Below are 27,494 nucleotides of genomic sequence, written 5' to 3' on the forward strand. Positions count from 1 at the left end.
ACAAAAATAATGGACTTTCACGTGAAGGAATAGACATCCAACTCCAGAGAATTGTCATTACCAAAAAGCGGGCTATCTCACACATCTGATCGAATAAACTCTTTTAACAGCCTCTTCGTACCCCCGTATAACGCATCTTACTGAAAACATATACTTCAGAAATGCCATAGAACCATATACAAAAGCCCAACATCTACGGACACTTTTTGTATAACCGTTGGTTAAAAACCATTAAATGATATATTTTAATCGATATGTTAAAGATCAGTAGGATGAAAAAGTTCGATAAAATGACAGCAATACACGATCAAATAAACCTTTGGTGGTAGGTTAATTATTGTAGGTTTTGTTTGTTTGTTTTTTTTGTTGTCCACAATAATAAGCATATTTCCAAATGGGTGTTATCTAGGAGTTTGTTGATACTGTTCCATTTCTTTGAAGCAACGTTAGATAACGCTTCTCACGTTGACGTTTTGATATCAAACTGAAATTAAAAGAACACAAATCTTGATTATACGTATGGCCTAATTAGGAGAGAGTCAAATGACGATTTATCTTTCGTTCGAAAATTTCGTTTCGAAAATCGTTTACACCCGCTTATGATGACGACAACAATAGAAACAAGTTTGTCAATATCAATAAATGATATCCAAAAAGGACTTGGCACATTTAATAAAATAGGTGCTCTGAGGTAGAGGTCTATTAGCGTATCCGATTCGAACGATAAGTAGTAATTTCGAAATTATTCCAGAGACGCTTATGCTACGGTAGATGTCGTGCACTTTTTAAGTCACTGTTCGGATAGTCGCTCCGACGTTTATAATTCGATTTTATTACGGTTCGATTGGTCACTTTAATACTGTACCTACGTTATCGAATCATCTATAAGCTCAGCCTATCGGAAACGTCTTCCTCGATAGAACAAAACATATTCGTAGTTGATAAATACAGTTTATGTATATACAGAGCGTCTTGGTGCTTCCGCAAGAGATTTTTGTGGGGCATTGTTCATATTGTTCGGAAAACGCCATCCCAAAGCTTTCTTGTCAATGTAACTTTCTTCGATGTCATTCGACCTCGTTCAATATAGATTTCACAATAGCCTTCAAAATAACGGCACAGCTTTTTAAATAGCCTTTTTCGACAGAGATCTGTTATATGGGGGGATATTTCAAAAGAAAGAAATTTTATCCTAGTATTGAAAGTAGACATACCCTAGAAGCGCGTTTCACCGAAGCAGCGCAATAGGTAACGCGAGAATAGTTTCGCATAAGGCGTTCAAGACAGATGTATGATGATGTCGTAACCGTTTGCTTCGGCACGTACCTGCTGGTATTCGTGCAGAAACAATTCTATCGGCAAGCAATTCTATAGTGGTGGATAGATATAGCTGATTTATGTGCTGATAGTGGAGCAGTCGTCAAGAGTAACACCTAACGGTCTAAGTACTGTTAAACTCGAAACGTTTAGGAGACAATTGCCTGATCATAGTTGGTACCTACTACCTAAAGACAATAATAACAAAGTCGAATGCCAAAGCAATATTTATTTTTCGAACGCCTAATAGTGTCTCGCCATTATTTTCGTGTCTCTCATTTTTTAAAAGCATCAGACATGTGCACGTCGTCTTACCTGCTTCCAGTCTACTTTTTCTCGTTGTGTCCTGCTGTTGTTTCCTATTCTTAAGGTCCATTATCCCCCCAACCCGCCACACACTGAATCGCGCTCGTTCTTCTCCCTTAAAGCTGTGCAAGGCTACATACGCCTTCAGTCAGCATGCACATGACCACATTTTTAATCTGTCATATTTGTTGACATACGATTCAATTTGTCATTCAACATGTCACAATCACCACATCAGCCATACATATCAACAATGAAATCAATCATCGTCAGCTATCCGGCTACTGTCATTTTTACAACAGCTTCATCACAAATTCACACTCTCACAGAGAAGGGTCTTGTTCGACTGCTGTACAAGCGGGGGCAAAAGATGCGAGGAACTGCGAAAAGGCAAACTTACAGTTTTAAAGGGTAAATGGATAGAATCGATTGACGATGGATCTACAAACAGTATTCGACTAGTTATGAAAGGAAAACTTTTTACTGTAGAAACAGATCTTCTACGTGAACCCGGAACTCAAACGAACGCCTAAAACATCCTAATAAAAGTGAGATCTAATCAAGTTACTTAGAATGCCTACAAGCGAATTACATTGCCTCACACTACAAATGTGTATGGTGTCTTTTGGTTATCCTTCCTGTTACATTTACCCTCTAGTTGTTGGCATCGATTTTGACTTTCGGATCTTTGAAAGGCGTCGTATTTTTGTCATTCTAAATGAGCTAAAATCATTTGTGCTCCTGGTGCTCATGTTAGCCCCTTTTTTGCCCATTAACTTTATCATCTTGGCTTTGATGTGTGCAAACCATTACATTAATTATAAAGCCTAAAGCCGCATTCTAGAAACTTCCGTTTCTGGCCGCTTTTGTAAGTAGAAGACGTTTCTAAGGGGATGCTTTTTTCTTATTCAGGGCTGAGCTTTTCAATCTATTTTAATTTGTTTTTCGTTTTTGCGATCACATTTTCTATCCGTTCGATTGGATTTATCTAAAAGGCCCCATATAGCCTAAAGCCCATTCTCTTGCTGGGGGTTGCACCTTGTTGTTCGAGTTATTGCGTTGATCTACACGTAGTCAGTTGCCGCTAGTATAATTTGCCTTAACGCAGTGCTCATCATATTGCTAGATAGGATGAGCCATATTCCGATAACCATCGTAGGATTTCGTTTAGCGTATCGCGACGCGTGCGACACGCTGAAAACAGGAAGAAGTATATCGATTTATGTGTAATGAAAACAAACACACTCTTTCGAACAAACTGAATAAACAAACTTCATTACAATTTTAATTTTACACGCAGCGTACTATTTTCAATCAGTCTTCACCAAAGCCCATGACTGTCTGACTATTTGTAATTAATTGTTATCCAGTCATCTGGGTTGATTATCTAAAAAGCTAGATTATTTCTAGCAATGTTCTTTTCTCATGTAGGACACAGAAAGAATAGGTCAGAAACGTAGTCAGCTAGTTTGCCACGCTCGGAAACCTACTAGTTAATCCGAGCGGGGCGGATAAGGCTAATATTTAATAACTCAAGCCTGAGTCAACCTAGGACAAGTATTCACTTCGTTCGCCAGACGCGCCTTTACTCTTCTTTCGCGATATCGGAAACTTGCTTGAATAGTTTGTAACTTACAATCGAAGAGCTTCTACTCTCCCAGCAGACTCTGCTGAGCATTTGCTCTGCATTTGGCCACATTGTCATGTAACTTTATTTCTCTTATTTCTATTATTATATGCCAATAAATTCAGAGTGTACTCGGCCTGTGTTTGTTAAATTTCAGTACTCCGTATTTTACCCTATATCCTGCATTTTCTGTCGACTTTTTCTTGTCGCTTCGTGCTTCCTGTTTCAGCTTCCCTCCACATCAGTTAGTGACCCTTGAATTTGTTGTACGTACAAGCTTACAGGCACACAAACATTCATACAATCCATAACGTTCGTCACAACAAGCGGCTTTCTTTAAAACACACCATTACCGTAATGACGTGAACAAACCTGTTGTTCACGTGGGTCATAACAGTCATTCAATCTATTAGTCGGGCCATTTGTCAATGGCGAGTAACTGCAGAGTTCAGCCTCTAATGTCTAGCATGAGTTTTCAGTCTTGTCAGGTGTCCGTTTTCTGAAATCACCGATCAGGCAGTCAATTCTGCCACCTAACTTATACCGGTACCAATATGTTTGATTATAAGCAGCAGTAGGTATACTAACTCACTCCTGTCATTATGAACCAAATGGTCATCTTCGAGTTTTATCGATATCATAGCCCAGAACAAGCGACCTTCTCCCTCTCTGACGTACGTCACACAAAGAGCTTTCTGTTCGTATTTGCTTTCTAACGGATCGTCAACCATAAGGGATCATGTCTATAAATACCCTTAATTGACTTTCCGTTAAGCATGATGTCGTAAAGAATTGAGGCGGTCAACCTCGTTATTCATGCGCCATGAGCCCCCTTCATTTAATGAATGTTCAAATTTCAATAGTAAACTATTTATTAGATCGTTGTTAATTGATTTCGGCTCTAGCTTATCGTTGATTCGACGTTTGGCCGATAGCGGGACCACAGTGGCTTCGTAGTACTAGATTATATGATTGCTCTGTCGCTAGTCAGATATCAATACAGCAATAAATTATCGCTAATTATCCACCCTTCGTAACTCCTCAGTTCTATCTTCATTGTTTGAAGCTGTCATGCATGACGCCCCCTTCCGTCACTCTGGATTATTGCTATATATTGTATTATCTTGATAACAACACCGTCATCATGATTAAGAATAATTACTAGCGTCAAGGATAATAAGCATATCAACTGGTCACTGAGCACATTGCCGTATACAACGCATTCACGCCGTTCGCACCCATTCATTGAAAACTGTCGCAAGTTGCTAGTAAATCATCAATAGTTGTATTACTATAATTAGTATTTATTACTCTTGTTTATACATAGTTTGTTTATCAGCTAGTTGTCTTCCGTCGGAGAAGACGGACAACAATATGAACGAAGACTTCTGAACAGGTACATATTTATGTCCATTTAATTTATAAGTAAATTAATTTTCTGTTCAGCTTTTAGTTCATTTATCGATTCACATTCTGATCATTTCTGCTAATTCGATGAACTCAGTTGCGTCGGAAGCTCAGATCAATAAATGCATTGAACTATCAGCAGAAGTCGATGCAGAAAAAGAGATTTGGAACAGGATAGATATCTGAGGTATGCTCTTATCGGCATATCTGGCTAGCTATGCTATAATGGAATCGATAAACGAATCATTATCGATAAGGGAACGCAATCTATGATTACTGCTGGATCCGGTTCGTTTTTTTTTTTTTCGTCATAAAGCTGTTCAGTGGCTTTGTCTTGTCGATAGTATTCGGACAAGTGTCAATGTGTCAACGGTATTAGCCCAGATTGTACTGATATCAAGCTCTTCATTAACGAGACTATCTTCACAAAATCACCCATATTGAGGTTCGGCTATTCACTCCTAACACGTATTCATAATCGATGATTAGCAATGACAACAGTGCTGTTGACCACTATAGGCAATGATAGCTTGCGTCTTGATTATTTAGTCCTGTAGGGCTCTATATTGATCGTTTCGCGAGCTTCAACACTTATAGCTAGTTCTTCGCAGAATGGCGACGCAACGCATAGCTTCGTAGTATAGCTCATGAAGAGGCTAACGTATCTAGAGTGCAATTGATCAATGGCTTACGAGCATGGTCTTTGTTGAGCCTAGATAACAGCCGAGTTCGTTTTGTGGAGTCAACAAGGATGAAATCAGACCAATGCAGACGTTTCTACTTGAGAAAGGCAAGAGTTGTTGGAGACTGTGTTTAACGATACGTTCGACCTTTGCCTGCATCTAGAGTCTTTAAGGTACCAAAGGTTAGAGGCCAGCTTGTCTCCTTAGCCGATTTAGAATCAAGCCATTTATGCATTTATCTTTTATTACTGAGTTCTTTTATAAACTTTTATGAAGAACGTGCTTTTCTTTTGAATCCATTTCCCCTTTTTTGACTGATTCATGCTTTTCATTTTGTTTGAACGTTGCGTGAGCTTGAATCACCTCGAATACGTATTGTTGAACGGGTTCATCGATGTACGTAGCGACCTCTAGCGTTTTGTGCGGGCGAAACCCAATTCAGAGGGTAGGGCGATGCACTCTCTTGGTTGGTTTAAATAAGAAAAAAAATGTATAATCATGTATAAGTCCTCAATTACGATTCGTATCAAACGATAATCTTCATTCTGCAATCAGCACATGTGGACATATACTGATTATCGTAGATAACGGCGACAGCTAGTCTCTAACAAAATCCCCTGAAGTCAACAAATTCCCTTTAGGCTTCCTTGTGACTGGACCATGTCACTGTAGTCTGGGAGGCAAACAATGATGATAGCAACGGCTCTTAGAAGCGATTAAAAATATATCGCTAGTAGATACATTCATTATGAAGAACGCAACATTTAGGACAAAGTTAGTTTTCTGGTGAAGATGCGCCGTAACGCTTGCTTCTTGTCATTGAAGCACGTAGGTGATGATGGATATGTTACTAATAATAACTGTCCTATATTTCCTTGTCTTTTCCCGTGCTTGCAACTTCTCTCTAATCAACAGTAGGTAACCTGAAGAAACTGTTTTAATCAAAAATAACAAATACGCACTGTAGGTAACAATGTGACTGTCTACATTTGAAACGTGTCTGGACGGTTAGTGACCGCTTGACGGACGTGAATGGCACGAATAATCTGATGTGTTCTTGTTTTTTTTTCTTTTTTTTCCTTTTTTTCTTTTTATAGATATTGTATAATAATAATCAAGTCTCGATATTGCATTAAATGAAAAGGGTAGTTAATAGTGCACCAACGCTATGGTTCACATGTGACTTAACGACGCAGACGCTTAGTCTGTTGCTGTGGTTATTATTTTTGTTGTATGAGCTTCAAATGTTGTATGATACTTCAAATGTACTTTTTGTAACACTTCGGCAGCTGGTTGTAGATACGGCCAGATGTTTTCGCTCTGACGAAGAGTCTGTTAGTAGAGAACGCTGATATGTTTGTTTCTTAGATGAGAACAAACAGTGCTCACTCAATAGGGTATTCTATTTGGACCCTACAGCAAATATGTCCATCTTAATACTTATCACGGAAGACGTTCATTCAGTTGGCAATATATATGTGTATATATAATAATAATGTATATATATATATATATATATATGTAATCTTGTTGATAATTTCTACATACATGGCAAGTTCCTTGATTCACGGCAAAGGTAGATTCAGCATGAACTTTTGAACAGTTTGAAGTCTAACTTATGGGCAAGTTGTTTGTTGAATGCATGGCAAATGTCACGGTCCTTAGTCGCAGTTGTTTTCTTTCCGGCGGATTCGAATCTATTACGGCATTGCTATCCGAAACGATTGACGTTGTTTTTATGCAGCAGATATAAATGGTTGACATATTAGTTATGCATGGAAATGTCACTTTCATGTTTCTCGCATCGATAACGATTCCTAGTTCTATGTACAAGTTAAGTTGTTGGTGTGCTTAAATGCTTGGATAATTGCACCTGCGATTTTAGGACGTTCGTTGACAGCATGAAGATGCGGTGCCCACTGGGTCTTAGCCACAATGCGTTTAGCAGAAGGCGATAGGGTAATGCCCATCGTGACACTGTTGTTGGCTTCTTTTTCTTCCCTATTCATATGATTAGTAGATATTATAAGTAACGTTATTCTCGTTACCGTATGTATCTGGGTCCGACTACCATCAACAAACAGCATTTCCTATGCTATGTTATTCGCTCAGTTTCGCCTGCTTCGAATTCAATATAAACTTAACAATGTAAGAGGGTCAGTGTTTACGTATACAGGATTGCTCGACACAGCTTAACCGTACCTCGAGGCCTACGACGAAAAATAACATCGAGCGCTATCAGCAACGTACGAACCGTTCAACGACACTTTGATCAGGAGTACTATTACGGGATTAAAACAAATTGCGCGATTGGCTCAGATTAGTGAGAAAAAACGACGCATGATTTCTCGATACAAAATCCATCTCTCTCTAGTCCCTCTATTATCAATCTTCACTAATATATATATATATAACAGTATAATAGGTGTTTGTCGTTTCAGCTCATTACAACATTATATTTGTTATTGTGTTGCCAAAGCAAATTGATTGACTAAATTGAAGTTACTTGTAGTGATCGTCACGTATCACGAGATCGACTGGTTATTGTATCATTTTTATACGTTTTCTGTGTCCTAGCTGCCATGTAATATATTTTTTGTTAAGATCACTCCCGAAAGAATGCCATTCGCGTCCGGTTATGCGTCACTGCCACGTGCCTCAGGTTCGACCGCGATGCGTACTCCACGGTTCAGGCCGAAAGATACTATCATTACTAGATGTCGATTAGGGTGCTTCAAGCGAACGCAGACAAAATGAAGCAGACGTCAGTGGGTATAGGCAAACGGATGATACATGGATATAGATCTGAACGAGGAAGCTTAGATGAACGAGTGGGTTCTAACGATACAAGTAGAGTATGTATTTCTTGTGAAATATCTAGCGCTGTCGAGTTTTTGGCATGATATTATCATTATTACTATTACACTGACGTCATAATGTTATCAGGTATGGGACCAAAAATGGCCACTAACACGCTACTCGATCGAGCTGTGCATCGCCTTGTTACTTCTGAAACTAGGACACACTTCGCCGGCTCACTCCTGTTCTCAAATGCCCTTTTTCTTCCGCACAGGTTTCATGGGGTCATATAAATCCAAAAATAACACATATTGCGAATTATTCATTGCTGACCATTACGAACGAAATGTATAACGAGATCAAGTCTCACCAAAGGAAGCTTACATACTCGAACAAACCAAATTGACCTATCTCCAGTCGGTTTTCTGGACGTCGACCTGAAATCAGGTCGAATCCAAAAAATATACAACACATTAATGTTACAACCAGTTAAAACGGTCCCGCCGCTCAGGCTCTCGTGGCGCTGAACAGCCACTTTCGTTTATTCTACACTCTTACCGCATCTTTTGCGTGGTTTCCTTCCGACAAGAGCATCCAATACTACGAATCCGCGTTTAAGAATGCAGATTATTCTATAGTACATGCTCATGTACAATCTGAAGCGATCCAAAATAGTTCTGTTGAAAACATAACGGCATGGTAAAAATGTTATGTCTTTCTATATCGATTTGCCAAAGTAGCGAAATGCTTTGAGTTGTTCGACCATAGTTTCTTTTGCCCTGGCTCTCTACCTACGCAGAAATGGCTAGTAATATTAATCTACCAGAGAAATTGGTTGCTGCTCTGAAGGGGAATATGGCGTATCTCTTCAGTAGTAACATTTTCGCTTGTCTTTATGTGTAGGCGTCCGTATGTGTGTGTCTTTATTGAGTATAATTTCATTCTTCGTTTGAAATCACAATGTGAACAGACAAGGTTTTCTGTGAGCAGGGCAAAAATCTAGGCCGGCGCCACGCAAACTACCTAAAACATAATACTTATATTTCGAATTAGAACTGCGGCAAATCAATAGAGATCTCTGTATTTTTTGCTTTTCCATTTGATATATATCAGCCGGCTAATCATCCAAGCACTGTGGTCGAATTAGCGGCATTGTCACAGCGGTTAGAAGTCTAGAGCTTTGCTTGTCCTACATCATTTTCGCCTTACATATATTCACAGAGCTTTCCGCTTCAATGGACCTGGTCCTAGCATAAGTCATTTTGATGATAACGTGAGTGTCGTCCGTCTAATGCTTGGTACTGCTTATACCTCATTGCTTTAATCACCACCTTTTTCCATACATAGTCGTCGTCTTCTCTTCTAGTACATTAATCTTCCACGCCGCTCCGATCAAAGGATGTACCCCATCATCCATTCGCTCGGCGATGCAGCAGTTCTATGGGGCGATGCTTGTGTATGTTATGCTCTCGCGAATTGTGTCTGGTACTGTTTATTGATGTTTATGTTCGAGTGTTTGAGCATCAGCATGGGCGAGTGTAGATACATGTGCGTATGTGTGTATGTGTAACCATGTAATGTCTATGTAGAGGTTATTTTCGTACTTCGTTCATTTCGTCGGAAAAATGCTCGCTTAGAGACGGTCAGCTAGCGACATGTTGACAAAAACAACTCCTGCCATTGCCACAGCCGTTTAGACAATGCGCCGCAGTTTCAACAGCATTGGGAGCTCGTTTCACTATTGGCAGAAACGTATGATAACGCGAAAAATGTGCGCGCAATGAGATCGGTGACGGCGCTGTGTGGTTCTAGTACAGGCGATCCTTCGTACAATATGACTATAGACATTTTGATCTTCACGTATTTGCTTTTATTGTCTGATAGCTCATAGAATAGGCAACGAGCAACAATTGAATGAGTTCGTATGGTTACGATGGCTGCCGGTCAGATTTGTCGAGGACGGCTAGCAGAGTATGAATGGAGGTCCCGAATGTTTGTTGTAATGCAAACACAAACACGACACAGGATAATTATTTTACCCTTGATCTGCATTTTGTTAAAAAAAAGAAAACGTTATTCAGATCTTTATGCTGTTAGTTTCAAAAGCCTAGCCAAAACCGTGTGTCAAATGGGTCCCTTGTTAAGATTTTCCGGCAACTATTAAAGGGGCACCGCCCTAAACATTGACCTGCCTTCTTCGATCTTATTAACGCTGCTGTTAATTATTCGCATTGTGGAAAACACCACTATTCAGTGGACCTAATTAGTGCGTTATGGCTGTGTATTTTATTTGAAAAAAAAAATTAATTTCTGTTTTCAGACAGTAATATATTGTCTTTACATAACATGTTGTCACGTTACGCATTGCCACGTCCTTAAATGGCCTGCGATGGGTTCGATTTACTGTAGCTGTTTTGACGCTTGCCTTTTGATGGAAAGCGACGCGTATCAGTTGTTGGTGCTTATGGCAGTTTATAATAAATGTCGACAATATGTCATCGGTACGATCGTCATGAATTATGAGCCACACTTGCTCAAAGTTAGCGCCTGTAGCTTTTCGCTTGTATAATGTTTACAAGCGTAGCATATGCTTTGTTCTGTTTTCTGTCGTTGTTACTGTTGTTACCGTTTTACAAGTGAAAAGGTTAATAATGATATTGTATTAGGTTATTGCCACCTAAATAAGGTCATGCTTGGCCCTGTCCAGCTGGCCTGCTGTGATGAGATTCGGCCAGGGAGTGTCTTGGTGGTCAGGACTTCTGGCTGGGGATACGCGGGGGATCTTATTTGTCACCTGTGCAGGGCAACTGCAACTGCTAGAGCGGTGATCGACGTCCAAACCCGCGATGGATGCCGCGGTAGCGGTTGAATCGCGTTTCGAGCAGCCGAGTACTCGACGGAACGCCTCTCGAAATTCGGTGTTAAGAAAAGCATAGATAACTGGGTTGAACGCCGAATTCACATAGCCTAACCATGTTATGCTTGTGCGCACCTCATAGGGCGGTTGGCAGGTCTCGCAGAAGGCCGCTACCAGGTACATTATAAAAAAGGGGAGCCAGCACGCGCTGAAGACGCCCATCACTATGCCGAGAGTGCGGATCGCCTTCGTGTCAATGAGCAGCTGCTTTGACCGGCGCCGAAGGCTCCTTCGCCGAGTGGTATCACCACCTTGACCACTCTGGATGAGAGAGCGCTCGAGCACCCGGATCTCCCTAGCTTGCCGTTCAGCTACCGCCAATATTCGCGCGTACACGTAGAACATGACGGGTAACGGTAGGTAGAACGAAATCAGCGACGATATCAACGCATAGGTTGGATTGACAGCCAGCTCGCAAGTATAGTCGTCCCATTGGTCTTCGGGGCCGAACCAGCCGCAGAAAATTGGAATGAACGAAATCGCCGCCGACAGAATCCAGATAAAGATGATGACAACGAATAGACGTTTCTTTGACACACACGCGCGGTAGCGTAACGGTCGAGTCACCGCCCAGAATCGATCGAGCGATACAAAACACAGATGTTGTATTGATGCAGTACAACACATGACGTCACACGATATCCACATGTAGCAGGCGACGCGACCGAAACGCCACTCGCGCACAACATCGACGATGATCGTGAATGGCATGACGAATAGCGCCACGGTAATATCGGCTGTCGCGAGTGACGCGAGCAGGATGTTCGTCGCGGAGCGTAAACGACGGAATTTCGATACGACGACAAGCACAAGAATGTTTCCGACCAGCGTCGTGAGCATGATGCACGCTCCCACCACCGCTCCAAACCATCTTAAAGCGGTCATTTCTTCGGGCGAATCTGACGGCTCCCCTTCGGTCGACACAGCGAGCTCGCCGACGGCCGCATTGGTAGCGGCCGCCGATGAGAGGCCCGACAACTCCAGCGTTATGAAACGGAATTAAGTTTTCAACCCGGACTGTTACATCTCCGCCCCTCTGCAGCTTGCTTCAAGCGTCTGTCACTGCTGCAGCTGTTGCCGCGCGGCGCTTGCCCAGACGGGATGGTCGAAACCGGTCGGGGGTTCAGAAGCCCCAATGTGCGTATTGCAGATCTGCCCCCTGCGAACCGAGGATCATGATATCGACGATGAAGATAACAACGACAACGACGTTGATACAAGTTTCGTGAGAAACAAGGATCGCGCGGAGTTGTCCGCTTGTTGTTTTCAGTACCTCCACACTGCTAATGTTCTTACAAACCTGCTAGATTTGTAAATTACAAGGTTGATTGTTGTTATGATGAGGATAATGATGGTGATAATGATTTTATTGCTGTAGTAGATATTATCGCTTCTTTTAACAGCAGTCGTTGGAGTAGCAAACGCCGAATGCAAACCGGCTCAATATTCACGTTATTCACGTGGCAGTCCGCGTGCAACCAGACGTTTATCATACGACTTGAACCGACGTGTGGGAATACGTAAACGGAGAGCCCAAGTGATTCTTCTTTTTGAAGACGAGGCACTTCACAAATACACGCTCGGTAAATAAGGCTGGCGTCGGTGGCGATGAGGTGACGAGTCGCTGCCGCTACATATAAACAGTAACACCGGAACAACGTAAACGTAAATCCACCGGGGTGCACCATGAGATTGACCCAAGCACTACCACTACAACGATGGTAACACCACAAAAAGCCGCTCGTGTAGCCCAGGCAATATCATTGTGTGATGACTACAGTAGGTATTATTGTTATTATTATATATATATATACATATATATATATATATATATATATATATATACATATATATATATATATGTATATATATATATGTTGATATTGCTTCGTTGTGGTTGCTACTACTTTGGGGCACGCACAACAATCGCTCAGACTTCACCGGGAGGCACCTCAACGTATCATGAAAACGGGGTGAGCGACTTCAATCACTCACCTGCCTTTCACAGGTATTTGCCTGTTCTCGACGGAGAGGCTTCATCGTCTTCAACACACAACACTTCTCCTCAAAGTTAGTAATCAGGACTTTACACACCTATGAACTCTACCAGTTTGTTGTTTGCGGTTTACCTGTTGGCTTCAATTTAGTTGATCATGAATGACTTTAACGAGAGCAAAATGAAGAAGAACTACTATTACTAAAATTACTACATCTATATCTTGGTTACAATAGTAACTTTTGAGGGCCTACGATGTTTTTTAACTATGTTTACTTAATTCGAATATATCGCGCGGTCGATTGCATCATTGACTTTCGCCTATATATCTATATATCTTTATGATATAGACGAGCTATGCATTTGCCAGCAAGTCCCTCAACCAAACTATTATGCTGCATTTGTGCCAGTCGAGGTGCGCGGCTGGTTGATTGCCTAATTGGTCGCCCTGTGATTTCAAGGGCCCGTTGTTAGCGCGAACGTCCTCACTCAATCAGCTACGGGTCATGTATGCGTTCTCCGTCAAAAGCCGTTAAAGGGAGGGACTGGGGAGGGCACTTGGGAGAGGGTTCCTACGATGGGAGGCGACGACCCGCATGAAACCACCGCCACACGGAGTATGGCAGAATGGCAATGGTACCATTACCACGAGAACAGCCGCCTACTAGAACCATCGTGTTGGCACGCCACACCACGGCCACAGCCGAGGCCACCAAGGCCGCTGGCCGGATCTACTGTTGGACGCAAGCACCCTTGGGCCTGACCGCTTCGGGGTCCTCAGAGGGCCCTAAGAGCGGCCCTCCCTACAAAGAGCCTACACCACTACGGCACAGCGCAACAAGATATACCCAGTTGCCCTCTTCGTTGTCTTAGTCTTAAAGGTTATTACAAACATCCGAGACATTTGGCGGCATTTTGCAGGTCGACGAGTAGAAAACAAGACCGAAGTACGGATAAAATCCACGAGGAAAGCAAGAAGTATATAACACGATTGAAGGGTGGATAATTGCTGCTCTATCATACGAAGACCGACGATACTAACTACTAGCGCAGTACGCGACTTTGGGTGTGGTTTAAGCCACAAAATCTATACTTTTCGACCCTTTCGGCATAACCTAAATTTGATTTGTAAGGGTATACGCTTCCAAGCGTAATGTTAACACTTAGCGTTCCAAAAGGAACACGGATACCAGTATATATAGGGAAGGCTATACATGAGTACATATTTTCTGTTCTTGCTGCTAACCGACTTATAGGTCGTAGCTTGTTGCTATGGTTTGCCACCATCACGGCGTTAAATCACTGAATATATGGCAGCTGTAGCTGTACATATCCACAAACAATTACGTGATACTGTCTGCCCCTGCTGTTCCTTTGCATACTACGCTATGGATAGTTCATGGCGCACTCATAACTAATTAATTCAAACAAAGAAGGCGGAGGAAGAACTCACCAAGCTAGATCCGCTATGACGTTGTCACGTATATACAAATCGATCTGCTTCCACATTCCCTTTCAAGCTGCTTACTCACTTGTTGCTCAAATTATAAGCGATGCAAACAAGGAAGAGTTATTTCGAAACAATTAGTGGCTCTTTGTTGGAACTCCCTCCTTAGGAACAACATGATATATACCTGGAAACGCCACGTTCGCCTAAGCTTAGAGGCAATACTACTGATCTGACCATTTCGCTGAGCACCAAAGCCGTTTTCTTTTGGGGGGTGGGGTGAGGGGCAGAGTTTTGACAGAGGGATAAGTGTACCACTGCTATACTATGCTCGCAACAGTCTGCACTGTTGTTAATAGTGGCGGACCGAATAGCAAACCACCGAAGAAGGACCTCTCTCGCCGCGTGATATCCCGCGTGAGCCTGAAAACTGATGTCTGTTGCTGCCCGAGCGTCCCGTCTAGAGCAGCACAAAGAAATTTTTTTTGGTCAGGAATATCCTGCTAAAACGGAACGGACGAGGTTAAATATATGCGGATTATGATTGTATACTTTTATGGAAACACTCGCTGGACCTTCAGTATTTAAACTTCGCTTCGTAAATCAGGGTCGCGGTTATTTTACTTTGATTATTCCCACAGGGTTTGACAGCGTTAGACTATAAAAGGATATGTATGATACTATAAAGCCAATACTGACTTGTCATATGTTTAAATTGCATGTCTTTTCTATTTGACTCAACTATTATTTTTAAAATGAACCGTTTTTATATAGTTGGTTATGACTTCGATTTGTATATGGCCTGAGGGAAAAAGAGGAGCCATATACAAATCAAAGAGGCCGCTGTACATAGCTACGCTTCAATCAGTTGCTCCTGTTTCCACTGGAGTGAAGTAAATTCTATAATGGTTCGATCTAGATAAGATTTTTTCCCCGACCAGCTTTGTTCCTCAAGTATTGCAAAGTTCAGTTAGCTTATTTATGGATACTACTTCTTTCCTCTATAATCTACTTCGTTTTGACACAACGCGCAAATCACTAATCATCTAGGCAGTTTACAGTGGCGAACATGTCTGATCAAAACGAAACGTTTGGCAAAAGAGTAAACTTCCCGTCAAATCGACAGCTCCGAGCCGTTATTTGACATAGAAACAAACGACTAGTCGTTAAAGTAACAAGGCAGGTAGAATACGAGTAGCGATATCCTTAAATGTTGTCGGAACCTCTCGAAATCTCTGTAGCATAGATTCATCCTATATAGAAACTAAGGAGCTGTTGATCTTTTTCGGTACGGCAAACGAAGGCGTGATCGTTAAGGTCAGTTCTGCCATGATCCTAAGGATTAGCCTGTTTCCCTGTCGGTTTGTTAAAAGATGGCCAAAGAATTATTTTATTCGTAAATACCACAATTGCCAAGAGAAGGAGGAAAATGCGTCATGCATAATTGTTTAACCCCAAGTAAAGCGTGAGCAAGTGCCCGCTGAATAGAAAAAAGTACTGTCAAAATAAATAAACGTATACGTACGTTATGAAAGTATCAATAATCATCAGCTTTTTGCTATAATTGCACTTTGTTTTACTTATGTATGATCTATGTACTGAAGGATATTTTCATTATATGAAGGGTATTAATAGATCTATTTGGGTAAACTCGCAAAAAGTTATGACACATTTTTATCTATATTCCCGACAAAGTCAAGTACTGGGAGAGCTTTAGGGCACTTAAAAAAACGGGCAGCAATTTCACTGTGCCGCGAGCCATCGCATAAAAAAAGTGCAAGCGCTACGTGCATCGTTTATGAAATTCATATAACCAACCTTGCATTTCCTTAAGGGCTATTATGGTTAGGCAACATATCTTCATAGTGATTTTTCAGCGAAAATGTATTAAGGCAAATGACAAGAGTTAAAGACCAATTTCATGATCGTCAATCTCTCGTAGCTATCAGACCATAAAATCTCTTATCATGAGCTTTTACAGAAAGCAGATACACAACTAGCGGCCCTGTATCATAAAATTGGGATTGATCGCACATTCTTTCATTCCTCCACAGCGTTAAGCGAATCCTCATGGGCTTATATATATATATATATATAGATTTCTTTGAACATTGACAGGTACTTCCCCTTCTGGATATGTAGCTATCTAGAGGACAGATTTTCACTGGTAATGTAAGTGTGCCGTTACCCGTTGCTTTGAATTAAAGTAAGCTTTTAACTTCATTTTGAATATAGAAGATGTGATTTCCTCTTTTATATGTGTAAATAAGCTCAAATTATAAGGCTCTCTAATTCTAAGAATCTTACCTAACTTAACTTTCCAAATGGCCGTAAATAAATGTATTTCGTTGATGCGAGTAAATTTAATCTCTGTTTCTAAATGTTCCATAATCAAAAAATTAACATAAGTATGTTTTTCATGGACACGCTGTTCTCGTGGTTAAGCCGATAAGAGAAGGTGCTGTTGACCGCTCCCACGAACAAGTGCTGGGGTTTGACAGGCTCAGGCTGGAGCTGAGAGATATTGTGTACTTCGGGCGAAGCATCGCAATAAAACAAAACTGTACATCTGGAATCTTGATTGATGGCAAAGATTAACTGTTAACAAGGTTCCCTTGAAATACAACAGATGGGCGTCGTGGAGGCAAACGAAGGAAAATGGAGTTTTCACTTGAAAACTGCCATAAATAAAATTATAAATGACAGTTACCTTGTAGCGTAAGCTGGTGGAGGCTGTGGGTTGCTTTAAATGATAGATAATAATTACCTTCAAGATATCGGTGCGTGTGAATTCAATTGAATAACAGAAGCGATCTTGCGTACTGCGAAGTGAGCGTACGCTTTCGCAGCATTTCACCAACCTATAGGCCATCACAAGCGAATCCAACAGAATTAAGTAACTTTTGACTGAATATAAACTTTTCAAACTGATGATATTTCTAATATGTCTTAGAAATATCCGTCTTCGTTTTCTTACACACCTGTACCAGCGCTCTGACAGCTTCTGGACAACTCAATACTTACCATTCATAATCCCAAATGTAATTCATTCAATTATGGCATGTCGGAGCAAATCGATAGAAGGGTACGCTTTCCTACCAGTTGTCTTTTTAGGGCATGCAGGTACCGTATCCACATAGATTTAAATTAGGACAATTGGCGAGTTGAAGCCTGAAGTTGGATATTTCCTTACTTAACCAAGGAAGCAATTAAGGCATGGCGATGAGGTCTATATAGTGACCAGACACCGCGCTCTCGATCGCCGTGTTAACCTTTTATGAGCGTCTTGAGTAACTTGAGGTTACACGCTGCATTCATTATTTTACATTGGCAAGTCTTTCGTGATAACAGATGCCCCTGACCCCGATCGCAGGTACTATCATTATCCCTTCGACCAGCGGTAGAGACTGAACCATACTTTGACTACGGCGACCGTATGTTCCAGGCGAATTCTTCGTGTATTAGAGCGCCGCAAATGGCACGTGAAGTATCTCTCATGCATTTCTAATTTGCCCGGGGTCAACTCACGGGGAAATTATTTTTCGTATGTTTTCACTTGTTGCTCCAGTTTTGACCAACAGGGCCCAAAGACTCCAGAATCTCCTTTTGTAAAAAATTTCCTCAATTGACGTAATGCTATATATCTGATCACCTTTTTATGGGTCTTCATCAACACAATCTCCGTTCTCAAAACCATTCATTTGCTGTGCAGAGTATTTACGTTCGTCTGCTAACGGCGCGTGATTGAGCCTTATTCGGTTTTAGAATCGGCCGAATTGGCTTGTATCTGACTAATAGTTTTAGCAAGATGAATTCAAAATTTGAAGAGTCAATTTATAGCGCGGCACTGGCCACGATTTTGTCTAACTAATATCTGCTCAAACAGCTTTTGCTGTCCTAATGGCATTCACGAGAACATGGGATTGTTTAGTAAAAGGAAGGAGAGCTATTTCTTTCTGAAGGAGCCTTACGTGCTCTGAATCAATGATAACATCCAATTACAAAAGGAGACGACCGTCTCTATTATCGCAAAAAGGCTCGTCCCGATTGCCTATCGTTGTTTCCGGCTTCGGAAATAAGATTGAAACAGGAAATCCCTTGGTTGTAGGACGCCGGCATAGGTCTTTGAACCTTCGAACTTTCGCTAGCCTCGCTTACAAACTGCTAATAGGTACATCTGAAATTGCGACGAGTTGACAGTAACTATGTCATCCTGGCGTTGCCCATAATCCACGATGTGTAGAATCCAAGATAAGGCTAATATGCGTTGACATTAACTCGCTTAGAGTGTCGCTAACTTTGGGGACAAATTTACATCCCCTATTAAAGTATTATTTCGCTATTCGAATAAAGATTTTTTGCTTAATGGAAGACGCCTTTTTGGGGCAGCTGAAAGGATTCCTATGGTCTGTCCAAATCAAAGCTATGTAAAGTCTTGCAAAGTCAATTGAATAAAACTACTTCGAGCAGCTAGTTATTTTTTCATTGTTTTTTTTGCTGAAGCAACCGGCCGTCCGTCCGTCCGTCCGTATACTTTACTTGGCTATTCTCGCAAAGCTTATAATATAACAGTTCTTTCAAATTTAAGCTTTTTACCGCATCGTGAAGAATCGAAGGCTCGAAGTAGAACCGTTTTCTGCTAATGAATGACGTTAAGTACCCTTTCTCCATATCGATTCTATCCTGCGAATATAACCGTGCGGTTGGTCGTGGTTCTTTCACTAGGTTCCATCCTCCCGGCTTTAAAATATCCCCTAATTCAAAACAATATTCAGCACAATCAACTTCTTATTGTGCAGAGAAATCTCAAGGTGCCCGAATCAAATTTTGGCACAATATAGGACCCTACAATTCGTCGCCATCGGATCGTACGGACCATAATTTGTGGAGATCTCAATATAGAGATCTCTAGCGGCTCTAAAACTCTCTATTCAGTTTTAGCAAAGGACGTAATATTTATATAATAAAGGCGTATGTGTAGGTGGGTATGTAGCTATTCGGTTCAGCGATCTGATTGTGACTATGAACTCGGACAAATATCAGAACAATAAACGCGGAACAGTCCGAAAAAAAAGTAACCTTGACGGTATATCAATAACGTATATGCCTACAAAATCCGGAGACACATGAAGTAGTCTAGGCCCCCTTAAAAGTCGGAGGTAATCAGTCATTTGAAGCGACATTTGACTAAAACAATAGCGGAAAAATATTCAAAACATAGCCTTCCAAGCTCTAATCGAGACGAGTGAATAAAACACGCAGCTAACAAAGTGAAAGGTGGTACAATGGTTCTAAATTGACTTCGTTTTAACCTATGCTAATTGCAGGTAAGTCATTGCCTTAAGCCCGATAACTATTTCAATCTCGAATTTCGTCTATCTGCTAGAATATTGCAATGGGCCTATATAGCGTTCCGAACTATAGAATTTGGGCTACTAACAAAAAAAGGAGTACTAGTATATCACACATTTGAATATAATCAGTGCTCTACGGATCATCGCAAGCCTTTACAGGGTGCGTTGCGGACTCTCGGACTGAAGTACTACCCAATGTTTTCTTATAGTTAAAATAAAAATTTTAGCGCCACTTAATGAAGCACGCCCGCGCATGACATATTCTACAAACATTAAACGTACATTGAAGGGATGGGTGGAACATGTATATAATCATGGGCAGTAATTCGATCGTGACCACTAACTGTTATTGATATCAGTTATTTCATACGATCAATAATGTGGGCGTGACGATTTGGGCGCCTGAATCTTTCGCTAAAAATAGGCTAGAAGCCAGCGTTTCAAACCCCATCAATGATATATATATATATTACTTTACGATAAGTGTGATTAAACGAAAGCGAACAATATTATAGTGTTGCAGAGACTCTTAGTAAACTGTCGGATATAATCTCCAGTTTAGCAAAACCGCAATTTTTCTAACCAGAATCATCGAAGGCGTTAGTTTCGTTGAATGAATCTGATCAATATTGAACCCACATTGCTGTCGAGTTCATTACAAGCAATGCATCAACGCCAGCACGTGCAGTAAAGACAACAGTATTAAAAATACAACTGGTAAAAACAAGGAAATCTCTCGTATCCTCGAACAGCTCCGCGTTTTAGCTGTGCGACGCTACTCTTCCTTTGTGGGCTTCGTGTGTGCCCGTGAATCTCGCTTAATGTTAGTTTCCTAAACTGTACCTACTATATATGGACATAGGCAGCCCCTATATTTCCCCGTGGCACTCGACCCCAACCGTCGCCCCTCTGCGCCGATTGTCTCGAGTGTTTTTGCCCTCAGCTGCCAACAAGGCTCGTTCGCTCAGACTTGAGCTAAGAGACCGGCGTCGGATTACCTGTCAGACGGAACTCGATCCAGTACTCTTGTGTATGTGTGTTTTTGTGTGGCACTCCGGTGACGGCTCTGCATCATGTTTGCTGGTGGTCTTTTGTGTAACAATCTGAGCGTCGTCTTCCTACTTTTTGCCCAATCGACCCCAGCGCTATGAATTCGGCTTGAGGCACGTGCGCAATAAGATACATCAGTGCATAGACATTATGACGCTAACGACGGCGACAATAACGGCTAAGAGGCGGCGTATTCGTTCCGCGGATCAAGAGTGCTGGCAGAACGAATAAAGGAGAAGCTTTTCTCTGGCGACAAGTTTAGCGACGTAGGATTTGGAAAGCATGGCTTGTATTGTTTAGACGATCCAGAGTGGCGAAGAATCACCACAAAAGTTCTGCATTTCTTTGAAGGGAGGCTGGAAGTTAAAGGAGCGTATGTACGACAGCCTCTTCTGATTTCACAATGGCATAACAAAGAACCTGCCGTTTTTCTGGTGCAAAGAAAGGTCTGTAATCGATAAAAAGCAGTGGTACTTTGTCGTGAGTGACTCTGGCACTAGACCGGTTGCTTCGTCGCTGACTGGTGCAAATTTAGTTTCCGTATCAATCGGTTATAAACATATTTGTTATACAGCATTGGTGCTGTTTTCTAGCTTTCTAGGGCACTCCATGGCTGAAGGTGGTACATCGAATACAAGTCCCGTTACACACTGCGCTGTTCTGACAGGATTTCAGTTGAACACTGGCAGCTGTATCGTCTGGCAGGTTTTAGAGGATTTCAGTACTAACGTGTGAATATATAGTTGGTAAAAATGTTCCCCACTATAACTAAAATTAGTAATGAAAACAAGAAAGAGCCGTTATGGTCTATGTGAAAGTCGTGTGGGTGTGTAATGCATAGACCAACCGTGCGCACATCTCGCGATCTCTTCTATGTTTGTTGTTAAATAGTGAAACTTAAAGATGATGTGATATCATTATTTGTCAATGTTCAAGTTATGTGAACTGTGCATAGTTTGCGTGCTAATCGAGTCAAGTCAGCTTGTTGCAATGCTGTAATGCAACATATTGTGTTACGACTAAATAAGTTTCTGTTCGTTCTCTGATAAAGGACACGGTGTCAGACACTTCTTGCGGCCATACGATTTTCGTTTTGAGCTTCTTCAATGTCAGTAGTCTTCTTTGGGTCCGTGTAATTATTTGATTACCTAAGTAAGCTGAAGTCGTCACTAAAACCAGTCGACAACAGATTCAAAACAAAGCTTGTCTTGCAAGAAGGATCCAACGTGCAACTTAGCCGTTACGCGGATGTAATTTTCGAAACCATGAGTTTCGTTAAACCCCGTAGGAACCCCGTTATTGCAGTAAGCACTAACATGACGAATTCAGTTGCAAGATGCTGTGTCCCTCCTGTGGCCTCTTTGTCTTCTGTGTCATCTAGTGGTAACTCAACAAGATTCGCCGTCAACTTGCCTCATCGGACGAGCGGGACAGCCGATATGCCCCACATATCCACCATGCTAGGCGCCCTGTCCTGTTCGGAGGATATGCGACTTTTATCACCGGTGTCATCCACATCGTTATCACACGCTAACGGTGGCAGCGAAAGCCGGGCTGGACACTTAACTTCACTTTCGAATCTGAGCTACCACGCCAGAGATTCACAGGGGAATCATCAGCAGAGTTCCGTGAGTCCTCACCCCGACCACCTCACCTGCGTAAACAATGGAGATGGAGTCTACAATAGTAAAGGCCGAATTAGCGGCCCCGGGGCGAGCGCCAGCATGAGCGATGACAGCAATACTACATGCTGCGGAGCCCATTGTGGAAGTAGCAGGAGTACGTGTGCAATGTACGAAATGAGTGAATCTTCTAACGACTACGAATGTCACCTGTCCAATCCCGAAGCGATTTGCTCGCCTCTGCTCGGCACGTCGAATATATGGAGGTTCGCATATGGGACAAATGTGGGGCTACGATTTCATTTGCTAGTTTTAAGTACCAATTTGAGTACGATTGTTATAGCGAAAAATTGTTTTTATTTTATTTATTTTTTTTTTTTCTTAATATATATAATTCATGGCAAAAATTGAATTACGATGACAGTGGCTTCCATTTCGTGCCCAAAAAAAAATGAACCGTTCTTCATCTAAGGGTAGGATTATTGCCCTAATGGTAATATGAACAAAAAGTACCTTCGTTATTCTTAAATGTTGTTTGAATACGAGATCATTCGAATTCCTACGTTACCTCAATCGGAGAATGCTGGCTCTAGATAACAATACCCCAATAAATAAACATACTTCAACGCACCTAATTATATCACATAGATATACCTGCTGACATTGACAAGAGTGTCGCGTGAACGGGATGTAGTTTCAAGGACTTAACTCGATTCATGTAATGAACAAGTCAAGAATTTCTCTGCTATATCATAAAACAGGTACTCGAATTGTCGTTAAAGTAGTTATGATATAGATAATGGCGACGAATACGACGGTGCCGGCAAGATCCTGTCGCACTTGATCAGGCCAATATCGGTCAGGGGAGTGATAAAATAATATCCAATGCTCAGGTCTGCATCGAGATGTAAGAACAGAAAATCGTTGTTAATGTTTAGCCTCATTTAGTTGTTATTACCGATAACTAAGTTCATTTACACGAATGATGGTGGGCTATAGGAATATTAAGGATCGAAAGGCTTCGACAGAATAGAAAAATACGGTACAAAACGCCGTAATCGGCAAAGGAATATTTGTACTTTACTAGAACAATACTTGAGAACTATATTAACAGAAGGCTTTATTCATCTCATAGTGAACTTCCGATATCGCACGCACTATTTTTTAATTCTTTTCCAATATTTGTAAAATTTTTTTACTCATCAACGAACGCATGATAATCCGTAACTCATCTCTAAGGGGCGATATGATTTTCGTCCAAATTAAATCGCTCAAAAACTAATATTCTTCGCATACACTGTTCATGACAGGTTTGAGTCGTCGGCTGTTTCATCGACGTTTCCAGGCGTCTCGGTCAACCGATACGTAAATGGACCTCCTGTGGATCGATCGAATTGGAAAGAATCGTCACTGACTTCAGCGACAGAATTGAACTCTTCGACTGATCTTTTCCGGTTACCCTTATTAAATCAAGTCAATAAAACGACATTCCATGACAAAATTGCCCCTTTCTCAAGTCGTCTCAGGAGCGAGATGGATTCATCACAACTGTTAGACATTCTAGAGGACGTGGCTCGACGTAGGCGTAGCTCATTGATTAACGGGAATCGTGCTCCCGATCCGATGATTACATGGAAAGGTGTTCTCCAACCGAAGGAGGACGCGACTGGACGTACACTTTCTAGAAAGGTAACACAAGCTTAAGCTCATATAGGTACGCAAAAGTGCGGAAGGCAAACCTGTTAAACTTCGCAGGGAACGCGTAATCGTTAGGTCACACTTCAACATATAAAATGCCCCAGTCAGTCCTTGCTTATCCCAGGTATTTCATTTCAGGCTTTGATTTCATGCAGTAGTTAAATCAGGTCCGAACCAAGGTCCAAGCGTACCGGGTCCAGGGTTTAACGACTGAAAGTCCGACAGTGTTAGACAAATATCGTATTAGCAGTGAAGTCCTGTTTAAATGCATTATTCCTAGACATTTTTAGAAAAAGCAGTTCAGTAACACGAGATGTGCCATTGAATATTATAGGTGATTCATGGAATCGGTGCTGTTGAAAGGCTCCTAAGGTAAACTTATCTACCCAAGTATATATATTTTGTAAATGTCGCGGGTGAGGTGCGATCTACATGCCAATAAATCATTGTTTTGACTTCCGGTGTTTGTACGTTTATGAAAGTTTAATGCGTTTTGATTTCTTTGTACGTAAGTGGCCTATATTCCGTTAAGATGCTGTGGCGCCTGATACCACTGTTTAGTAGAAATAAGCATTGCGCGACGGCTCTGCTATGGAGTGCCAAACTGTTCTACAATTAAACAAGTAACCAACATATTATGGATCCCTATCTACTTACGGAAGGAACCAAGGTGTCCCAAGTAGCAAAAACATATGTTGATTGGTCGAGTCAAATTGCGGTCTAGAGGGAGCCGCATTCAAATACGACTCGTTTTTTTTACGTTATTCGTTCAGAATGCATATTGTATGACGTAATACAGTACGGTACAGCGCCACTACCTTCTTGGTTGGTGCAGCGATTGTCATGTTCCTCTCGTTTGCATGCTTCGTATTACTTTCTCGTTTGTTCTTTCGCAGGTGTTTGTTGGGGGCCTGAGCCGTGATATGGATTCTCGTTGCCTTCTCGAGGCGTTTCAGTCGTTTGGCGTAGAACGAATCGAGTGGTATCCTCGTGCCGAAAAAGGTTTTGCGTACGCGATCTTTCGTCGGGAATCTAGACTACGTATGCTGTTGAACGTGTGCTCCAGGGATGCGCAGGGCCGTTATTACTTTAAGGTATTAGAATGTGGCAGAAAGCGTATCTAAGTGGCAAGACAAATGTTTCAATAGGCCAATAATTAATCAAATGCATGTCACAAATGTGACTTTACCTTCTATTTTATCTTTTACGGTCAAACTCGCTCTATTTATCTTATCATGATTCTCACGGTATATTGTTTGTTGTGCAGGTGGGCACATTGCGCCCCTATCGGGAACGACAGGTTCAGCTGATTCCCTGGTTGGTTGATGATTCTGACCAGACGCAACTGGTGGCTCAGGGGGCTCGGCCAGAAGTCAACGAACAAACAGTATTTGTCGGTGCTCTCCATGGAGAAATGACCGCTAAGGATCTGGCGATCGTAATGCAAAAATGTTTTGGAGTTGTGCTCTCCGTCGGACTTGACACTGATAAGTTTAAGCAAGTTTACATAATACATAAATGTTTATTATTTTTGACACTTTTTCAAAGCAACTTTTTAATAATCGATTAAGGTGGGCTGTAGCTCAGTTTAGTTTGATTGCGGTTGGGATTTCTAATTTTTCTTATTGAAGACGCACCGGTAGATAAAATTACTACGACATTCGTTTAGTTACAAATGTATTGCCCAACCGGGATTCGAAGGTTCCTCTGACTAATATACCTCTAATGTGATGCAACAGATCTATAAGTTTCTCAATTCGGCTCTTCTTCATACACCTACAAATAATCTAAAGTTGATTTTATTTTTTTAAAATCCACAGGTATCCATGCGGCACCGCGCGCGTCACTTTCCAGCACCCGTATTCACAAGTTGCTGCTCTTGTGGCGGGATATATTCGCGTGGAGAGCAATAAGTTTGCAAAGACCCTTCAAATCGATCCATTCCTTCAAGACTTTTTATGCGCAGTGTGCAAACGTGGACCTGGCCCTGTATTCTGTCGCCATTATGACTGCTTTACCTATTTTTGCCCTCCGTAAGTACGGCCTATGAAGTGTTAAAGCAAGCCCTTTGAATAATTAGAGAAACTCGATATGTCTTTTAACTTGATCAAGAATGATAGGAATCTATTATATACGATATGGGGTAAAAAGCTGCCATCCAGCATTTATAACATTTCATAAATAAAAAGAAAAAAAATTCCTTAATGTTGTGGTACATACAATTGCAAATGATTGAAAAACAAAGCTTTACTAACATGGAAACTCACATAAATCTATATCTGGTATCGTTCATTTGATGCTATCATTAGGGTTTTATAGCATGCGAGTTGTACCGTATTGAAATCTATCGACAAACTCTGCTTATTGCAAAGCCTTGATATGCATAGCTTCGAAACAGAGTCATTACGTTAGCATCGTGTTATGATGGTCTAATGGGTTTGCCGAACGTCTGCACTTTCAGATGTTTTTTCCAAATGCACAATGTTCAACTGGACGCAGCTGGTAAACCTGTTATTCCTCAGGGTCACGAGCCATTAACAAAGAATCGCGTAATTAAAAAACGACATGATAACGAGCAGTAAGTAGGTGATGGTCTACACGATGTCGGAATTGGCAATTGGCATTGTATAATATCGAACATGAATTAATGTCGTCGTGGCACTTTACTGTATCGTAATAAGCCTTTGACCATGGCGAACTCCAAGTAGATGTGGCAACTCTAACAGTTATCACTCATTCGGCCTAAATAAAGTTAATTTAACCGACTGACTTGTAAATCAATTGTGTGATTTTCTTTATGAATCACCTTAACCGAAACATGTTAGTTTCGTTCCAGATGCTTAGTTAATAGTTATGGAATAGCATAGGGAACGGTAAGGCAAAAAATGCGTTGCCTCATTCTAGAATGGCATTTACAGTCATTTTGCGCCATAACTGATGGTTTTTGTCTAATCGCCATGGTTGGTTAGTACTTACTGCCAGTCGTCGCCTGCGAGGTCGCTCTCGTCGTCTGACGATCAGGCCTTCAAATTCATAAAAGCGTTCTCACGATGGTGGCAGCAGCAGCAGCATGTATAGCAGTCGGTTCCATAGCTACGGTTCCGTTCCTAGACTCCAACAAATCGCGTTCGTGTAACTCTCTCCTAAGTTAAACCGCTGACAGTATCGCAAAGCGGCAAATGGGGCAAGAGATAGTGATACCAGCTTGAACTCTGAAGCGACCCATGCAACCGGTTCCGCCAGACCACTTTCACCGGTACCCGCTAAACGA

General features: G+C 41.5%; 2 protein-coding genes and 1 long non-coding RNA gene across 16 annotated transcripts in view; 1 reads left to right on the plus strand and 2 right to left on the minus strand.

Moving 5' to 3' along the window:
* Window positions 1-27,494, minus strand: part of LOC147754416 (uncharacterized) — a 52,868-nt gene extending 25,374 nt beyond the window's left edge. For 5 of the 13 annotated variants that reach the window (XR_015316761.1, XR_015316770.1, XR_015316768.1 and 2 more), the window contains exons 1-2: window positions 27,200-27,346; window positions 24,265-24,433 (exon numbers count right to left, since the gene is read on the minus strand). This is a non-coding gene — a long non-coding RNA (uncharacterized LOC147754416). Of the gene's footprint in view, window positions 1-22,854; window positions 23,421-23,628; window positions 23,904-24,264; window positions 24,434-27,199 lie in introns of those variants that run through there. The other 8 variants (XR_015316764.1, XR_015316774.1, XR_015316773.1 and 5 more) reach the window with 5 other exon arrangements.
* Window positions 1,532-14,062, minus strand: LOC111253936 (beta-4C adrenergic receptor-like). Its single transcript, XM_022814196.2, has 2 exons — window positions 13,052-14,062; window positions 1,532-12,686 (listed from the first exon to the last, which is right to left on the minus strand). Exon 2 carries the CDS (start codon window positions 11,939-11,941, stop codon window positions 10,817-10,819), a length of 1,125 nt encoding a protein of 374 aa, XP_022669931.1. The 5' UTR covers window positions 11,942-12,686; window positions 13,052-14,062; the 3' UTR covers window positions 1,532-10,816.
* Window positions 24,428-26,984, plus strand: LOC111254283 (cytoplasmic polyadenylation element-binding protein 1-like). 2 transcript variants are annotated; one of them, XM_086974530.1, is made up of 5 exons: window positions 24,428-24,595; window positions 25,120-25,317; window positions 25,491-25,720; window positions 26,044-26,256; window positions 26,685-26,984. In XM_086974530.1, exons 2-5 carry the CDS (start codon window positions 25,147-25,149, stop codon window positions 26,803-26,805), a joined length of 735 nt encoding a protein of 244 aa, XP_086830656.1. In that variant the 5' UTR covers window positions 24,428-24,595; window positions 25,120-25,146; the 3' UTR covers window positions 26,806-26,984. The 2 variants fall into 2 exon arrangements, with proteins under 2 accessions (XP_086830656.1, XP_022670698.2); XM_022814963.2 differs by lacking the exon at window positions 24,428-24,595 and having other exon boundaries at window positions 24,613-25,317.

This window comes from Varroa destructor, unplaced genomic scaffold (assembly GCF_002443255.2).
Source record: "Varroa destructor unplaced genomic scaffold, Vdes_3.0 BEIS01000007.1, whole genome shotgun sequence".
NCBI classification, from domain to species: Eukaryota; Metazoa; Arthropoda; class Arachnida; order Mesostigmata; family Varroidae; genus Varroa; species Varroa destructor.

What these genes read in the sequence shown, in the direction of transcription:
- LOC111253936 (XM_022814196.2), bottom strand. Translation starts at nt 11,941, where the DNA reads ATGACCGCTTTAAGATGGTTTGGAGCGGTGGTGGGAGCGTGCATCATG.
- LOC111254283 (XM_022814963.2), top strand. Translation starts at nt 25,084, where the DNA reads ATGCTTCGTATTACTTTCTCGTTTGTTCTTTCGCAGGTGTTTGTTGGG. An exon ending in AGGGCCGTTATTACTTTAAG is followed by an intron (nt 25,318 to 25,490) that starts GTATTAGAATGT and finishes TTTGTTGTGCAG; the next exon opens with GTGGGCACATTGCGCCCCTA. An exon ending in CTTGACACTGATAAGTTTAA is followed by an intron (nt 25,721 to 26,043) that starts GCAAGTTTACAT and finishes TAAAATCCACAG; the next exon opens with GTATCCATGCGGCACCGCGC.